This window comes from Chiloscyllium plagiosum, unplaced genomic scaffold (assembly GCF_037043375.1).
Source record: "Chiloscyllium plagiosum isolate Xiang-an unplaced genomic scaffold, Cpla_swu_hap1 HiC_scaffold_39, whole genome shotgun sequence".
Taxonomy (NCBI): domain Eukaryota; kingdom Metazoa; phylum Chordata; class Chondrichthyes; order Orectolobiformes; family Hemiscylliidae; genus Chiloscyllium; species Chiloscyllium plagiosum.
The window spans coordinates 9,026,561-9,044,564 of record NW_028270177.1 but is presented as its reverse complement, the minus strand read 5'-3'; the positions used below and the strand labels follow the sequence as shown (position 1 = coordinate 9,044,564).

General features: G+C 47.1%; 1 protein-coding gene across 2 annotated transcripts in view; it reads right to left on the bottom strand.

Annotated features, from left to right (window-relative positions):
* The window catches only part of coro2ba (coronin, actin binding protein, 2Ba), a 206,533-nt gene that overhangs the window by 34,215 nt on the left and 154,314 nt on the right, over positions 1 to 18,004 (bottom strand). For both annotated transcript variants that reach the window (XM_087981465.1, XM_087981466.1), the window contains exons 3-5: positions 17,158 to 17,274; positions 9,204 to 9,353; positions 6,609 to 6,773 (exon numbers count right to left, since the gene is read on the bottom strand). In XM_087981465.1, the coding sequence (XP_087837591.1) occupies positions 6,609 to 6,773; positions 9,204 to 9,353; positions 17,158 to 17,274 (432 nt within the window). The remainder of the gene's footprint in view (positions 1 to 6,608; positions 6,774 to 9,203; positions 9,354 to 17,157; positions 17,275 to 18,004) is intronic.

The following is an 18,004-nucleotide window of genomic DNA, read 5'->3' as shown; positions in this document are numbered from 1 at the left end:
AACAGCCCTTTTCACACATCTCCAAATTCTTTATCTTCAATAAATGATGGAAGATTAAAATGACAGGAAAGATTATCCAGGAAATGCAAGATCATAGAAAAGAGGTTAAAATCAAGTCTGCCATGATTTTGTTGAACAGTAGAGTCCCACCTTAAAGGACCAAGTGCCTACTCTAGTTCATCATTCACACTTTCATAAATTAAATTTAAAAGGAAATTGATTTCTTCTCCAGGTGTCGTTCACGGAGATTAATCTGTAATTTCCAGAAACTGCTGTCGGGTTCTCCCAGACCTCTACTGCTTCAGATCTTTAGCCCTCATCCTTCTACTTCAACCCTGCTGTTGTGTTCAATGGTTCAACTGTTCGATGTTCACTTTTGAGTCTGGTACCTGATCTTTGCGCTGTGCTTGATTGGTTAAGCCTGGGTGATGACTCAGAGATTGAGTGGACATAGAAGCTGCTAGAAAGTAAAAACTGAGCTTTAAGCCCAATTCCCAATGACAGATAGTCCTGAAATTCGGTTCTTTGTCCTGTATCCCAGCATTGTTTAAGCTAACTGTCAGATTTCCAACCCATTTACCAGCTTCTTAGCATTTCAAAGGGAATTTGTATATTTTTACTTTAAAACTGAAATTGCAGGTTGACATAATGAACTGTTCAGGTTGGTTTGATGTTGTAACTAGAAGCTGTCATCACACAGGATGAGTTCATCCAAAGTCCAAAGATGCTGGGCAAGTTGTTGAAGGGAATCCTGAGGGAGAGGATTTACATCTATTTAGAAAGGCAAGGATTAGATTACTTACAGTATGGAAAATGGCCCTTCCACCCAACAAGTCCACACCGACCCTCTGAAGAGCAACCCACCCAGACCCATTCCCCTACATTTACCCCTTCACCTAACACTGCAGGCAATTTAGCATGGCCAATTCACCTTAACCTGCACATTTTTAGACTGTGGGAGGAAACCGGAGCACCCGGAGGAAACCTACGCAGACACAGGGAGAATGTGCAAACTCCACACAGACAGTTGCCTGAGGCGGGAATTGAACCCGGGTCTCTGGAGCTGAGAGGCAGCAGTGCTAACCACTGTGCCACCATCCAGAAATATATATGCTGATTAGTCAACTTGGCTTTGTGCATGGGAAATCATCGCTCAATAACTTGAGTGAGTTTTTTGAAGAAGTAATGATGAGGACTGATGAGAGCAGAGCGGTGAATGTGATCTGTATGGACTTTGTTAAGTATCACATAACACAAGGTTATAATCCAACAGGTTTATTTGAATGGCCTTCAATAAGGCTTTCGACAAGGTTTCTCATTGTAGACTGGTTGGTAAGGTTAGATCACATGGAATACAGGGAGAACTAGCCATTTGGATTAAGAATTGGCTCAAAAGGTAGAAGACAGAGAGTGGTGGTGGAGGGTTGCTTTTCAGACTGGAGACCTGTGACCAGTGGTGAGCCACAAGGATCAGTGCTGGGTCCACTACTTTTCGTCATTGACATAAATGATTTGGATGTGTGCATAGGAGATATAGCTAGTAAGTTTGTTGATGATGTCAAAATTGTAGACGAAGTGGACGGTGAAGAAGTTTACCTCAGAGTACAATGGGATCTTAATCAGATGGGCCATTGGGGCTGAGAAGTGGCAGATGGAATTTAATTTAGATAAATGTGAGGTGCTGCATTTTGGAAAGGCAAATCAGGACAGGACTTATACACTTAATGGTAAGGTCCTTTGGTCCAACTCATCCATGCTGACTAGGTTTCCCTAACTAAACCAGTCACATTTACCTGAGTTTGGCTCATATCCCTCTAAACCCTTCCTATTCACGTACTTATCCAAATGTCTTTTAAATGTAACTGCACCTGCACCTATTGCTTCCTCTCAGCTCATTTCACCCTCAGGTCCCTGTTAAATCTTTCTCCTCTCATCTTAAAAATATGCCCCCTAGTTTTGAACTCTCCCAGCCCAGGGAAAAGACTTTTGAAATTCACCTCATGTGTGGCCCTCATGATTTTATAAACGTCTAACACCTCTCACCCTCCTACGCTCCAGTGAAAAAGGTCCTAGCCTGTCCAACCTCTCCTTATAACTCAAACTAGATTTTCCAAAGGGCATTGGTGAACCAAGTGAATGGGTCTCTCCAATAATTGAAGATGACTGTCCCGGTCACTGTCACTGACTCTGGTTTCATACTGTAGGTTTAGGAATTGAATTTAAACTCTGCCAGTGCCATGGGATTTGATCCTGGGTCTTTGGATCACTATTCCAAAAGCTTGCAGTTTCAAATAAACCTGGGTTCGTTTGTAGGTGGCGGAAATGGCGGAGGATGATGCGATGCATTTGGCGCTTAGTGGGGTGGAAGGTGAGGACCAGGGGATTCTGTCCTTATTGTGGTTAGAGGGGTGGGGTTCAAGGGCGGAGGTGCAGCAAGTGGATGAGATGTGCCTCATCAAATGCCTCCATCATTTCCACCACCTACAAATGGACCTCACCACCAGAGATATATTTCCTCCCAATCCCTATCCACTTTCCATAAAGACTATTCCCTCCTTGTCAGGTCCACGCACCCCAGAACCCACCCTCCCCTCCTGGCACCCTCTCCTGCCACCGCAGGAATTGCAATACCTGTGCCCACACCTCCCCCCTCACCTCCATCCAAGCGACAAAGGAGCCTTCCACATCCATCAAAGTTTCACCTGCACGTCCACGTCATTTATTGTATCTGTTGTTCCCAATGCAGTCTCCTCTACATTGGGGAGACAGGGTGTCTACTTGCAGAGCGCTTCAGAGACCATCTCCGGGACATCCACATCAATCACCCCCCGCCCAGTGGCTGAACATTTCAACTCCCCCTCCCACCTTTCAAGGACATGCAGGTCCTGGGCCTCCTCTGTCATTACTCCCTAACCACCTGACGCCTGGAGGAAGAATGCCTCATCTTCCACCTCAGGACCTGCCAACCCCATGGCATCAATGTGGATTTCACCAGTTTCCTCATTTCCCCTCAGCCCACCTTATCCCAGTACCAATCCTCCAACTTGGCAATGTCCTCATGACCTGTCCGGCTTGTCCACCTTCCTTCTTATCTATCTGCTCCACCCTCCTCTCCCATTATTCCCACCTTCAACTACCTATTGCACTCTCAGTGACCTTCTCCCCAGCCCCACCCCCTCCCATTTATCTCACCACCCCCTCGGCTCACAAGCCTCATTCCTGATGAAGGGCTTTAGCCCGAAAGGTCGATTCTCCTGCTCCTCGGATGCTGCCTGATCCACTGTGCTTCTCCAGCACCACACTCTCGACTCTGATCTCCAGCATCTGCAGAGATCATCATCTTCTAATATTCTGGATGAACACTGTTTGAATTCCACTGTGGGCAGGTGGTGGAATTTAAATTCAATAAAAATTCACAATAATATAGACCAGGTAACTAACTATTATTGTATAAGCCCAACTGGTTCACTAAGGAATGAAATCTTTACCTGATCTGGCCTCCAAGTGACTCCAGACCTCAGCAATGTGGCTGAGTCTTAACTGTTCTCTGGGACAATAAATGCTGTCCTAGCCAGTGATAGCTGCCCCTATAAATAACACCCATCACCCAGATTTGAAACCATGTCACCGTTCCTTCGCTGTTCTCAGGTCACAATCCAGGAACTCCACCCCCAATGGAAGGCTGCGGTTCAAGAAGGCAGCTCATCACCAACTTCTCAAGGACAATTAGGGATAGCAATTAGGCATTACCTTATCAGCAATGCCCGTATTCCATGACAGAAAAGCCAATGAACTGCCAGTCATTCCTTCACAGGAAGGGGAGAAAACAGATGTTTCAAAATTCTCTGATGGAATTGTGGGTGATCATGACGAGGTCCATATTGGTTCCTGTCTCTGGTTGCTCTTGAAATGGTTGGTTTTTGAGGCCATTGTTAGGTCAATTAAGTATCACCCACATTGTTGTGGGTCTGGAGTCACATGTAGGCCAGTCCAGGCAAGGACAGCAGATTTCCTTCCCTTTGTTTGTGAACCTGCTGGGATTTTACCAATAGGCAAGCTTTTAATTTCAGAGTTCTTATTGAATTCATTCCTCACCATCTGGCATTCTGGGATTTGAACCTATGACCAAGAACATTCATCTGTGCCTCTACATTCCCCCGAAGGTTTCTGGCTGCTATGCAGACTTTCAAAGTCTATGCACGGCAGCTGAAGGTCAATGCATTCGCAGGCCAATTGGCATGCACTGCTCAGAGGGAACCTCGCTCTGTCATTACTAACAACCACTAGACCAACCCGCCTCGTCAATGATAAACATCATAGTCTCTGGGGGACAAAAAGTGAAGCACTGATGGCTCTGCCTTGCTCAACATGACAATAAACATTAGATCCAAACCTGGAAAGTGAGCACCGGTAAAGAAAGCTCACGGTTTGGTAATGGCTTTGCGTATTCTCCCATTCACATTATCTCCGTCATGTGTCACATTATGAGTCACCAACTATTGAACCCCTTTTGTCTTTTACTTATTAAATGTCCTTTCAGGAGAAAATCAAGCATCATAGAGAGCTGAGAAATAACCCCATTAGAAACAGGAGCAGGAGGAGCCCCAGTGGCTCCTTACATTTCCTCTGCCATTTAGTAAGATCATGGGTTGACCTTTAACACTCAACTGCACTTTCCCACTTGATCTCCACATCTCATGATCCTCCTAACGTCCAAATGTCTGTATATTCTCAAGTGAAATAAACTCACTAACAACTCTCTGGGCAAGAGATTTCCAAATATTCACAACTGTTTTGAGTGAAGAAATTCTCTTCCTCTTTGTTGGAAATGGCTGCTCCTGAAATCCTCTATCACTGGACTTCCTCCTTGGTGGAAACAGTGTCTTTGCAGAATCCTACGCTTCAATTAATTTTCTTTTCTAAACTCTAGACTATAAATCATTATATAAGGCAACTGGTCTGCCCAAGACCATAGGAAACTATAGAGAGTTGTCAACACAGCCCAGACCATCACGCGAGCCAACCTTCCATCCACTGACTCCATCTACACTTCTTGATGCCTCGGAAAGGCAGCCAACATCATCAAAGACCCATTCCATCCCGGTTATAATCTCTGCCAACCTCTTCTGTCAGACAGTAGATACAAAAGCTTAAACACATGTACCAACAGATTCAAGAACAGCTTCTTCCCGGCATTATTAGACTTCTGAATGGGTCTCTCAAATTTCAAATATAATGTTGATCTTGCTTTTTGTGCATCTTCTTATTAGCTGTAACTTCGTATCCCTCACTCTGTTCTATCACCCTGTGATCAGTGTATGCTATGACCTGTTGTACTGCACGCAAAACAATACTTTTCACTGTACTAAGGTACATGTGACAATAATCATATCAAACCAAATTCTCTCATCCCAGGGAACAATTTTGTCAAAATTCATTGTTCCGTTTGAAGATGAGAATACCCTTCTGTAGATACAGCAAACACAACTGTGGACTCTCACAAAACATATACCTTCGCAGTATACCTTCACTGGTGGTATAAACATCATTATTCCTATTCCCTTCTTAATCGTTTGCTGCATTTGCATGTTCACTTTAACTGTCTCTTGTACAAGAGCAACTCAATTCCCTCTGAACAGTGATACTTTGCCATTATAATCTATTTCGATTCCTAATAAATATACAATTTGAGTTGCTGAAAAAAGACACATTTTGATAAAGCTTTTCATTTTGCACACATCAAGACAATTTGCAAGAAATACCAAAGTGAAAGGGAAGCAACCTTTTTATACTGAGTTAGAAAAGGGAGTGCAGACTGGTTGGCAAATAGAGGACGTGTTTCAATGGATAATGATGACTGGTTGTTGACCACCAAGCTTTGTTTAAATTTAAACCAAGCAGGTTGCTTTTGATTGGCCAAGGCATTGTATGAGAAATGAACCAGCGAATGGCTGTCGCCTGTTTTGTTGCATTGAATCAGGAGTAATGTGTGTGTACATGTTGTCTACAAAGATTTAAAAGGCTGCCGGATGGGTATATGAATAGGAAGGGTTTAAAGGGATATGGGCCAAGTGCTGGCAAATGGGATGAGATTAGGTTGTGATATCTGGTTGGCATGGACAAGTTGGACTGAAGGGTTTGTTTCCGGGCTGTACATCTCTATGATTCTATGACTCTATAACAGAGCAGTGTGTGTAAATATACAACACTTCCAGTATAGACCACACTGCTAGCTTTACTGCGACTGACAATCTTAAACTGGTTATCAGAGGAACTGTTGACACATTAAGGATTATTTAGCAAATGCTGGACACTCTGCTTTGAGCTTTGTAACACAAACTGGTTGGACATGGTTAATACCTTGCTTCTTGTAATGGTTAAACTGATCTCCTGTCTGATATAATCTGCCAGTCTTTAGTAAATACTGCCTCTGTATCTAGCACCACAATGGCCTCTCTTATAGTTTTCAAAAGGTTATTCTCCCTTGATAATGGTATTTCTTGTAAACTGTCCTGACAAGTGCAAGATGAAGAACTTCAAACATCCATTTTCTTTTCAGCAGTATTCAAGATCCGTGCTACCAACAGGCAAAATCAATCATTATTTACCTGTAGGACTTTGCCAGCCCGTGGCTCAATCACTCTTAGCCTCTTGTCCTTGCAGGTGGTAGCGAACAGGCTTCCGTCTGTGTTAAAGGACATGCAGAGGATGACATCTGTATGACAGTCTATCATCTTTACAGGCTCGCCAGTGTCCAGGTTCCAGATCAGTATCTTAGGAGAAACAACCAGAGGTAGGCAGAGTGGTTAGGAAGGCGTTTAGCATGCTTGCCTTCATTGCTCAGACCTTTGACTATAGGAGCTAGGACGCCATGTTGAGGCTGGACAAGACTTTGTTGAGGCCTCTTTTGGAGTACTGTATCCAGTTCTGGTCATCCGGCCATAGGATGGATATTACTAAATTGGAGACGGTTCAGAAGAGATTTACCAGGATATGGCCGGGAATGGACAGTTGAGTTATAGGGAAAGGCTGGATAAACTGGGAGCTCTTTTCATTGGAGCGTAAGAGGTTGAGAGGTGACATTATAGAGGCTTTTAAAATCATGAGGGGCATAGATAAGGTGAATGGCAGGTATCTTTTCCTGAGGGAGGTGGATTTCACGACCAGGGGATAAATTTGAAAGCTGAGAGGAGAAAGATTTACAAAAGATGTGAGGGGCAACTTTTTTACACAGAGGCTGATTCATGTATGGAATGAACTGCCAGAGGAAATGGTGGATGTGGGTACAGTTACAACGTTTAAAGAGCACATGAATAAGAAATGTTTGGAGGGATTTGGGGCAAGTGCAGGCAGCTGGGGCTAGTTTAGTTTGGGATTATGGTCGGCATGGACTAGTTGGGCCGAAGGGTCTGTTTCCATGCTGTAGGACTCTGTAACACAGTTACATTTTGAGCTGTGTGTCATCAACTCTGTCATGTAGACAAATGAATGCAGTGCCTGAATATAATGAGTTTGCAAACACAAATTACAAGTTCCTTTCTAATCGTGTTGCTTCCAGCTGTGATTTCCCTCAGACTTCTGAATGTATTTATCTGTCATCATTGTGAGACACTTTCAGTATCGGTTATAATTTTAGAATTAGCGACTGACTCTTATCTTTTTTGTACAGTGCCACACCAGCCCTCCCTGGTGGCTGTTTGAACGTGTAAAGATTGTACCTTGCTTTTTCCTGGGTTTATTTTACAGATGTTGTGAGGTTTGCGTGCTCCAAGTAAGAGCTGTCTGGGCAAAAGAAGGATTTTTTTTAATCTAACACGATGTCAAACCCTTTGGTGTCATGTCAAGAATGGTTGAGATCAGAGGAAAGCTGCCTCTACTGTGGCCCCGCAATGTGCCAACATTGGGAGATCATCCCCTACTTCTCATTTCCATTGACAACACCCATCAGCTATTGTGCCAAGTTGGGATGTAAATTGGTTCCACAAATGCCAATCAAAATGTCCAACACACATTACAGAATAAAACACCACAGGAGACTCACATGGTGCCAGTCTGCAGACGACACTCTACATTTGGGTTAAATCCCTGAGCCTCAGAACAAATGTTTACCCTCCTCCATGGCCTGCTTTCATTTGTGATGGGATCCATGCACAGTTTCTCATCTTGCTAGTGCTTTTGTCTCCCAGAACTACCGTCAGAGTCTCCAGTAAGTCCCTGATTTAATTGTGGAGTGGGTATGGTGACCTACAAACAATGTCTGATACCAGAGAGATTTGAGGCAAAACTCCCACGGCCACCTCCTCCCCAAGGGGCTGGCGATCGCACTCCACAGAGACATTTCCTCATTCATAATCCATTGGTGGTAAAGCACTCTGTGACCTGGAGGATGTGATAAGCCTTTGGTGCAAGAATGGCCCACATTTATATAGCGCATTTTGCAACATGGGGGTCCCAGAATGCTTTACAACCAAAGGTGCAGTTTTAAAGTGGACCTCCCGCCGAAATGCGGGGCACATGGCAACCCATTTGAACACAGAGCTCCCACAAAGTGCAAAGCGATAAATGAGCACAGTCTGATTTCTCTGATATTTGATGAGGGATAACCATTGCCTCAGGCACAGGGAGAAATACCCTTCTCTTCAAATAATGCCACAGAATCTTTCATTTCCAACTGAGTGAGCAAACACGGCTTCTGTTTAACATCTCATCTGAAAGACAGCTCTTTTGACAGTGCAGCACTCCGTCTGTACAACTTTCAGTCACCAATGTGACACACAACATCAGTGAGAAGGAGAGAGAGAGAGAGAGAGAAAGAAAGGAAGAGTGAGTGACATAGGGAGAGAGAGACATAGAGAGAGACAGACAGAAGGAGAGACAGAGAGAGACAGACAGACAGACAGAAAGAGACAGAGACAGAGAGAAACAGAGAGAAAGTGAGACAGAGAGAGAAAGGAAGAGAGAGTTAGGGAGAGAGACAGAAAGAGAGATGGTGGGGGGGAGAGAAAGAGAGAGAGAGAATGAGACACACAGAGAGAAAGGAAGAGAGAGAGAGACAGACAGACAGATAGAGGGAGATACAGAGAGAGAAAGAGAGACACCGAGAGAGAGAGAGAGAGAGAGAGAGAGACAGAGAGAGATAGAGACAGAGAGACAGACAGACAGACAGAGAAGGGGAGAGAGAGAGAACTCCTGGCCCTCTTTACCTTGTAATCATAACCTGCGCTGAACAAGATGTTATTGGTTGTGGGGTGCCACTCAATAAGGCCAACTCGTCGACTGTGTCCATATAGTTCGAGAACAGCTTCTGTCATGTTCCGTTTCAGCCCACCATCAGGAATCTCCCATAATCTCACCTTCAAACAACAAAATAAATCATTTCAGGCCAAGCACGCAAATATTTCAATTAAAAATGGAAAGCGAAGAATCAAAGTGGGTCCATCCTTGAGATGAATCAGAAATGGCATCGTTCCCTAAGGGCAGTGAAACCCAAGGAAAGGTTCTCACACCAGCAGCTCGTATTTCAGTAACCACCCTGTGTCAGGATAATGTTATAATGTGGTTAAACTGGTGGGACCCCATACTACAACATAGACCTGTGACCCATCTGATGGCCCACTCTACTAGCTTCCTGTTGCAATAGCTGGCAATTTTATTTTAAAGCATCATAGATTTAAGTCTCATCCTTCCTTCCACATAAAAGCTCACCATGGCAAATTTCCAAACCTTTAATAAATGCTCCTTGACATTCACTCTGGGCTTGTCTCTACCCTATCATCCCTTCCATGCCCCATTTTTAAATTCTCCGAGATTTCTGCACTGCTCCAATTTCTGCCTCATCTACAATTCCATTGTTGGTGGACGTACCTTCAGTTGCCAGGGTTCCGAGTTCTGGATTTCACCTTCTTCATCCTATCTGTTTCCCCCTCTCCAATCCTCGACAAAGCACAGAAAATTGTCCCTGTTAACTATTGGGCTGAGCATCGGGGTAGCTGGGGGACACACAAGGTTAGGACTATGCACAAAAGAGCCTGTCAGAAGTGAGGAATAATTTTTTTTAATGTTATGAGTGGCACGGTGGCTCAGTAGTTAGCACTGCTGCCTCACATAACCAGGGTCCAAGGTTCGATTCCAGCCTCGGACGACTGTCTGTGTGGGTTTGCTCCGGGTGCTCCAGTTTCTCCCACAAAGCTGTGCAGATTAGGATGGATTGGTCATGGGAAATTGCCCACAGTGTCCAGGGATGTTCAGGTTAGGATGGATTGGTCATGGGAAAATGCCCATAGTGTCCAGGGATGTTCAGGCTAGGTGGGTGAGCCATGGGGAATGCAGGGTTACAGGGATAGATGTATAGGTCTGGGTGGGATGCCCTTCAGAGGGTGCATGTGGACTCAATGGGCCAAATGGCTTGCTTTTACACTGATCCTATTCCACAAGTGCTAACAATCTGGGATGGGCTGCTTGTGAAAGTGTTGGATGAGGAGACAGTCAATGATTTCAAAAGGAAACTGGTTGGGAGCATCTGGGAGATCAACTTGCAAGATCAAGGGGACAGAACGAGGGAAGAGACAAGAGAATCGATTGGATTACTCTGAAAAGAGATGGTATGAGTTCAATGGGCTGAATGGACTTCTATGTCCCAATGACTCTCTGACCTTCAAATTTGGGACACCTGTTAAGGACATATAATATAGGAGCAGGAGAAGGACATTTGACCTTCGAACGTAAGTGAAATACCGAAGATGCTGGTAATACAAAATAAATCTCAGCAGGATCTGTAGAGGGAGGAACAGTGCTAACTATTCAAATCTGGTGAGCGTTCTTCACAACCCAAACGTTCTCAGGGGTTCCCCTGAATCCTGCCCCACCATTCCAAAAGATCATGGCTGATGGGTCCCAATACTCAGCTCTCCTTCAATGCCAACTCCTCATAGCCATCAGCTCCCCGATATTTCACAAATCTACCTCCTTTTTCAGCAATCTAGCCCCCACAACACTCATGGATAGAGAATTCCAGACCTCCACTATTCTCTGAGAGAAGAAATTCTGATACATCTCAACTTTACCTCAGTGCCCCCTCATTTGGTGACTATGTTCCCCATTGATGGAAACACCTTCTCACCATCTTCCCTGTCCAAGCTCCTCAGTGTCTCAATAAGATCACCCCTCATTCTTCCAAACTCTAATGAACAAAGGCCAAAGTTGTTTAGTTGCTCTTGATAAAGCCAATCCCTTCATCCCAGGAATCTGTTGGCTAAATCTTGTTGAAATGCCTCCAATGCCAGTGTATCCTTTCTTAAATACAGGGACCCTTGAACTTCATACAAGTCACTGTAAATACTTCATCTAGAATCTAAAATATCAACACACCCCAGGGTCGGCCCAGACTCACCAGAAACTGGAGAATCAATCTCCTGGATTCTCACAGAAGTTCACAGGGGCTTTAGGAAAAACTGGCCGTGTCTGATTTTACTCCCTTGGAAACCTCTTACTGATTGTTCAAGAGATATTCCAGATATAAAAATAAAGCAAGGCTGTCAAACAACACACAGCCATTGAGGATGAGAGGTCAAGTTACAAAGACCCTAGGAATAAATTCAGTCACTTACACTGAAGTGTAAATGCCCCATGTGGGGGCAAATGGCTTGAATCCATCACCTTAGCAACTCTGAAGCGATTGAGGGGGAGTGGGGAGATGAACTGAAATGTACTTACCTACTGATCCCACTGTTCCTATTGAATACAATAATTAGATTATTTCACAATGGTCTGAGGACTTCCCACAACCTTCAAGTGCTCCATTTTCAATAGCCCTTTGGAGAGGGGCATAAACTAGGAGCAAGAGTGGCCATTCAGCCCTTCCAAACCTGTTCCGTGGTTCTATATGATCACGGCTGATCATCCAACTCTGTCACCCCTAACGCTTCCATTTCCTCCCCATTCCCTCAGACCGATATCCATCTCCTTCTTGAAAACATTCAATGTTTTTGGTCTCGACCACTTTCTGTAGGAGACACTTCCAGAAGCTCCCCACTCTCTGGGGGAAGACATTTTCCCCTCAGCTCAGTCAACCCCATACCCCTAAATCGTAAACTCCTAGTTTTGGACTCATCAGAAACACCCCTCCCCATCCAGTGCTGTTAGGGTTTTTATCAGATGTTACATTTATTTAGAATCAGAGAATGATACAGAAAATGCCCATCAATCCATTGAGTCTACTATAAATCTACACTGGTCCCACTTTCCCACACTAGGCCCAGCCTTGAGTGTTATGACACTCTGTGTTTATCACAGTACTGCCTCAATTCACCTCCCAGACTCCCCCACACACATCTTTCCCCAACCCTCACCCCCCGGGTGAAAAATGGTTTCCTCCAATCCTTTCAAAAGCTCCTACCTCTCCCCTCCCTCATTACTGACCCTTCAATAAGCTGCTTCTTGTGACCCTCGTAACCCCAGACATGACATGACATGACATGAGGTGAGGTGCTGGGGCTAAACATTGCTTTCAGTTTTCCTCCATCCCTCTCCTTTGCCGCACCCCACCCCTCTTCTCTGAAAAGTCTGGATTCCCAGGCAAGCAGGGGGTCCCTCGTGTGTCCAGTCAGCTGTGGAAGGCCTCACACATCCTCATGTCTGACCAACAACGAGCAAAGACAACCCTGACTGACTGGAGTCTTAGTCCGCAGCAAATACAGGACAGAACCAACCCCAGACTGAAGGGGGGCCCCGAGGAGGGAGACTGGGTACGGGAGAGTCAGAGTGGGGGTGGGGGTGGGGGAGGGGAGAGGGAGAGTGTGTGGGGGAGAGAGAGTGTGTGGGGAGGGGGAGAGAGAGTGGGGTGTGGGGGCGACAGAGTGTGTGAGGACAGAGAGACAGTGGGGTGGGGGACAGAGTCTGTGGGGGGAGGGGAGAGAGCGTGTGCAGGGGGAGAGAGTGTGTGTGGGGAGGGGGAGAGAGGGAGTAGGGTGGGGCGGAGAGAGAGAGTGGGGAGGGGGGAGAAAGAGTGGGGTGGGGGAGGTAGTGTGTGGGGAGGGTCAGAGAGAGAAGTAGACAGCACAGGGGAGAGAGTGTGGGGAGGGGAAGAATATGTATGGAGGGGGAGAGTGAGAGCTTGAGATAGAGCACTGCAGGAGAGAGTGTGAGAGAGAAAGCGATCTTGTATGGGAGAGCAGGAGGCTGCAATGACTGGGGTAAAGAGATTGAGGCTGGAAGGGATGGATGGGGTGAGAGGAAGAGAGAGAGTAGGCAGGGTGGAAGACAGCAGTGGGAGAGGGAGGGGGGACTGTAAGATGCTATATGAAGACACAGAGGCTGCAGATGAGTCAGAACGGTTTTAAAACTGCCAACAAATGAAGAGTCAGCTTTTTTGGAGCTGGGAAAACTGAAAATTACCGAAAACCATGCATGTGACACCTACAGCTTAAATCTGAATACCAGCTGGAGGTGGAGTGTGCAGGGGCGCTATTGCAATGAACATTGTCAATTGTTGTATTTACTTGGAGATCAAGATTAGAGACACCGTGACTAGAGTAGGAACTGCCAGCATTGTGCGTGTGAGAGGGAACTGCATCAACTATGACCTCAGTGATTGTGGAAGGTTCCTTTAGGGCGATGGCCATTTGCATGCTGAAGTGTGTCAAGTATTTTGGACAAATCTCTGTTATTCCTATCGTATGCCCGTGATTGTGCAAACTGGGAGTTTAATCAACACTTTCACTGTGTGCTGTGGCTCAGGTTATTCCAGCCTGATCATTCTCCAGGATATTGGTGAATTATTCTCATTCTGCTGCTGAGTCTGTCTAAGTATCCCATACGGCAACACAAATTCGGGAGCTGTTGTTACAACATGCCCCCACCATGGAATAAACGAGCGAGTGCAAATGAGAAAGGAGCCACTGAAAGGCACAAGATACCCCCCAGAAAGTAAAATCACATGGACAACTGTTTCCAATTCTGATGGGTGTGAGGGAGACGGTTACAGATGGGGTGGGGGGGGTGGAGGGGGAAGGGAAGTAGAGACACAGAAACAAGAGAAACACCAAGGTCAGTGATTTCTCTCCCGTCTCCGTCCCCAGCTTCCCCCTGAATATTTTTACTCCTGAAACAGTGACCTGCTCAGACTAACACTGCTGGGACACAGTGTAGTCCTGAGGAAGGGTTTCAGCCAGAAACGTTGACTTTCCTGCTCCTTGGATGCTGTCCGACCGGTTGTGAACTTCTAGCCCCATATCCATAGACTCTGGCTTCCAGCATCTGCAGTCCTTCCCATCTCTCAGTTGACAACAGAACAAGCACCAGCACCACTAATCCAGAGATTTTACTGCTCCTCGGATGCTGCCTGAACTGCTGTGCTTTTCCAGCACCACTAATCCACAATCTGGTTCCCAGCATCTGCAGTCATTGTTTTTACACAGTTTACAATTTGACAATGAATCACCCACTCCACAAACTAACAGCAGTGAACCCATCCCCCACTTCCAGAGCTTTGCTTAGGGCACACTGAGATATGACAGAATGCCAGGGAGCTGAACATGAATTTTTTTATTGTGAGAGACGGAGAGGAAGGTGATTAGGAACCTCTTTATCTAATGCACTGTGAGGTTTGAAAACTAGGTCAGTGGATAATTAAAGACAAGGCTTCCATTTGTCAAATTAAGCCAAACAGAGTGCAGGCAATTCAAACCCTTCAGAAAGGGAAGATCCAGTACAATGTATTATCCAGTAATTCCAACAAGAGTCTCAGGAGCCTTGCAATGACAGGAAAATGGGACAAAAACAAGTTTGGATTTTCTTGCTGTGAATGATTGTAAAGCAGCAAGTAAACCCCACGGCTTGAAATCTCACTTTGTAATTGATCTGCAAACTCTTTGCTGACACCAGAATTCTTAAACACAAAAACATTAATGACTGATTTGTAAATCGTCCAACTCCGTTCATTCCTCAAGGAATTGCCTGTTTCTTGCGGAATGTTGGATAAAAACCGAATGGAGATTGACAGCAGGAACAATCAGATTGTGCCACATCGAGCTGATGTTCACCTCGTGATCGATTTGTTTGGTGTTTATTGAGGAAGGATGGGGGTAGAGGTGGAGCTGAGGTGGGAGGGGATTCCCTGCCCCTTCATCAAACTGTGTAGCTGAGAGGGTAGGCATTCCCACCATCTGCTCAGAAAATTCATGTCTCAAATGTCACAGAGCACTCCTTCAGCACTGACCCTCCGACAGTGCGGTGCTGCCTCAGCACTGACCCTCCGACAATGCAGTGCTGCCTCAGCACTGACCCTCTAATAGTCCAGCGCTCCCTCAGCACTGACCATACGACAGTGCGGCGCTCCCTCAGTACTGACCCTCCGACAGTGCGGCGCTCCCTCAGTACTGATCCTCCTATAGTGCAACACTCCCTCAGCACTGATCCTCCGACAGTGCGGTGCTGCCTCAGCACTGAACCTCTGACAGCGCGGTGCTGCCTCAGCACTGACCCTCTGACAGTGCAGCACTCCCTCAGCACTGACCATCCGACAGTGCGATGCTCCCTTAGCACTGACCCTCCAACAGTGCTGCACTCCCTCAGCACTGACCCTCCTACAGTGCAACACTCCCTCAGCACTGACCATCCGACAGTGCAATGCTCCCTCAGCACCGACCCTCTGACAGTGCAACACTCCCTCAGTACCGGCCCTCCCACAGTGCGATGCTCCCTCAGCACTGACCCTCCCACAGTGGAGCGCTTCATCAGCACCAACCCTCCGACAGGGCGGCACTCCCTCAGCAGGGACCCTCTGACAGTGCAGCACTCCCTCAGTACCGGCCCTCCCACAGTGCAGCACTCCCTCAGCACTGACCATCCGACAGTGCAGTGCTCCCTCAGCACCAATCCTCTGACAGTGCGGCACTTCCTCAGCACTGCCCCTCTGACAGTGCGGCACTCCCTCAGCACTGCCCCTCTGACAGTGCGGCGCTCCCTCCGCACTGATCCTCCGACAATGCCGCACTCCCTCAGCACGGACCCTCCCAGAGTGCGACACTCTCTCAGCACTGGCCATTGACGGTGCAGCACCCCCTCAGTACTGACCCTCCCAGAGTGCGATGCTCCCTCAGCAATGACCCTGCCAGAGTGCAGCACTCCCTCAGTACTGACCATCCCAGAGTGCAGCAGTCCCTCAGACCCTTGACAGCGTGGCACCCCATCAGGACTGACCCTCTGACAGTGTGGCACTCTCTCAATACTGATCCTCCCAGAGTGCAGCACTCCCTCAGCACTGATCCTTGACAGTGTGGCACTCCCTCAGCACCGACCGTCCGACAGTGCGGCACTCCCTCAGCACCGACCCTCCGACAGTGCGGCACTCCCTCAGCAGGGACCCTCTGACAGTGCAGCACTCCCTCAGCACCAACCCTCCAACAATGCAGCACTCGCTCAGCACCGACCCTCCGATAGTGCGGCACTCCCTCAGCAGGGACCCTCTGACAGTGCGGCACTCCCTCAGTACTGACCCTCCCAGAGTGTGGTGCTCCCTCAGCACTGACCCTTGACAGTGCAGCACTCCCTCAGCACTGACCCTCCAACAGTGCGGCACTCCCTCAGCACTGACCCTCGAAAAGTGCGGCACTCCCTCAGCACTGACCCTCCGACAGTACAGCACTCCCTCGGAACTGACCCTCCCAGAGTACAGCATTCCCTCAGCACTGACCCTTGACAGTGCGGCACTCCCTCAGTATCGACCCTCCGGCAGTGCAGCACTCCCTCAGCACTGACCCTCCAACAGTGCGGCACTCCCTCAGCACTGACCATCCAACAGTGTGATGCTCCCTCAGCACTGACCCTCCTACTGTGCAGCAGTCCCTCAGCACTGACCCTCTCATAGTGCAGCACTCCCTCAACACTGACCCTCTGACAGTGCAGCACTCCCTCAGCACGGACCGTTTCAGAGTGCCTGCTCCCTCAGTTGTGCTCATAGTGGTGCTGTCTGTGGTCCATAGGCAGAGCAGCGTGAGCTCTGTGCGGGTGTGGGACCAACACTGAGGCAGTTCCTGCCCGTACTCCTCAGATTGAGGAGTTGCCATTCATGTCTGGTTTAAATTGAGTTCCTCCGGTATGAATTATTGACTTTGAAAAGCTCGGCTTTGTGACTGTAAAACCGTTGATGGCAGCACTCACTGAGGTGTCCTCTGAACAAGACGCTAAAATATTGTCCACGAACGGGTTCCATTTAATGTCCAGCACGTTGCCCTGGTGACCGCAGACCTTCGGGTATAGGGGATCTATTCGGCCCGTCTAAGATAGAAGAGAAAGAGAGGGTGGTTATTCCTGAACCGATTCTGTCGAAGATCTTGCATTTATGCAGCACCTTTGATTCACATCCTCAGGACATTGCAAAGCGCTTCCCGTATAATAATCTCATTCCATGGTGTCCATTGGCAAATAGGATGTCAGCCTCTTTGGCAGGAGTTCGCTGCTCTGCCTCACAGAGGACAGAATCCCTACAGTACAAGAAGAGGCCATTTCGCCCATCACGTCCACACAGACCCTCCACCTACCCTGCACACTATGGGACAATTTAGTGTGGCTAATCCACCTACACTGCACACTATGGGACAATTAATTGTGGCTAATCAACCTACCCCATACACTATGGGACAACTTAGTGTGGCTAATCCACCTACCCGCACACTATGGGACAATTTAGTGTGGCTAATCCATCTACCCTGTACACTATGGGACAATTTAGTGTGGCTAATCCACCTACACTGCACACTATGGGACAATTAATTGTGGCTAATCAACCTACCCCATACACTATGGGACAACTTAGTGTGGCTAATCCATCTACCCGCACACTATGGGACAATTTAGTGTGGCTAATCCATCTACCCGCACACTATGGGACAATTTAGTGTGGCTAATCCATCTACCGTGCACACTATGGGACAATTTAGTGTGGCTAATCCATCTACCCTGTACACTATGGGACAATTTAGTGTGGCTAATCCACCTACACTGCACA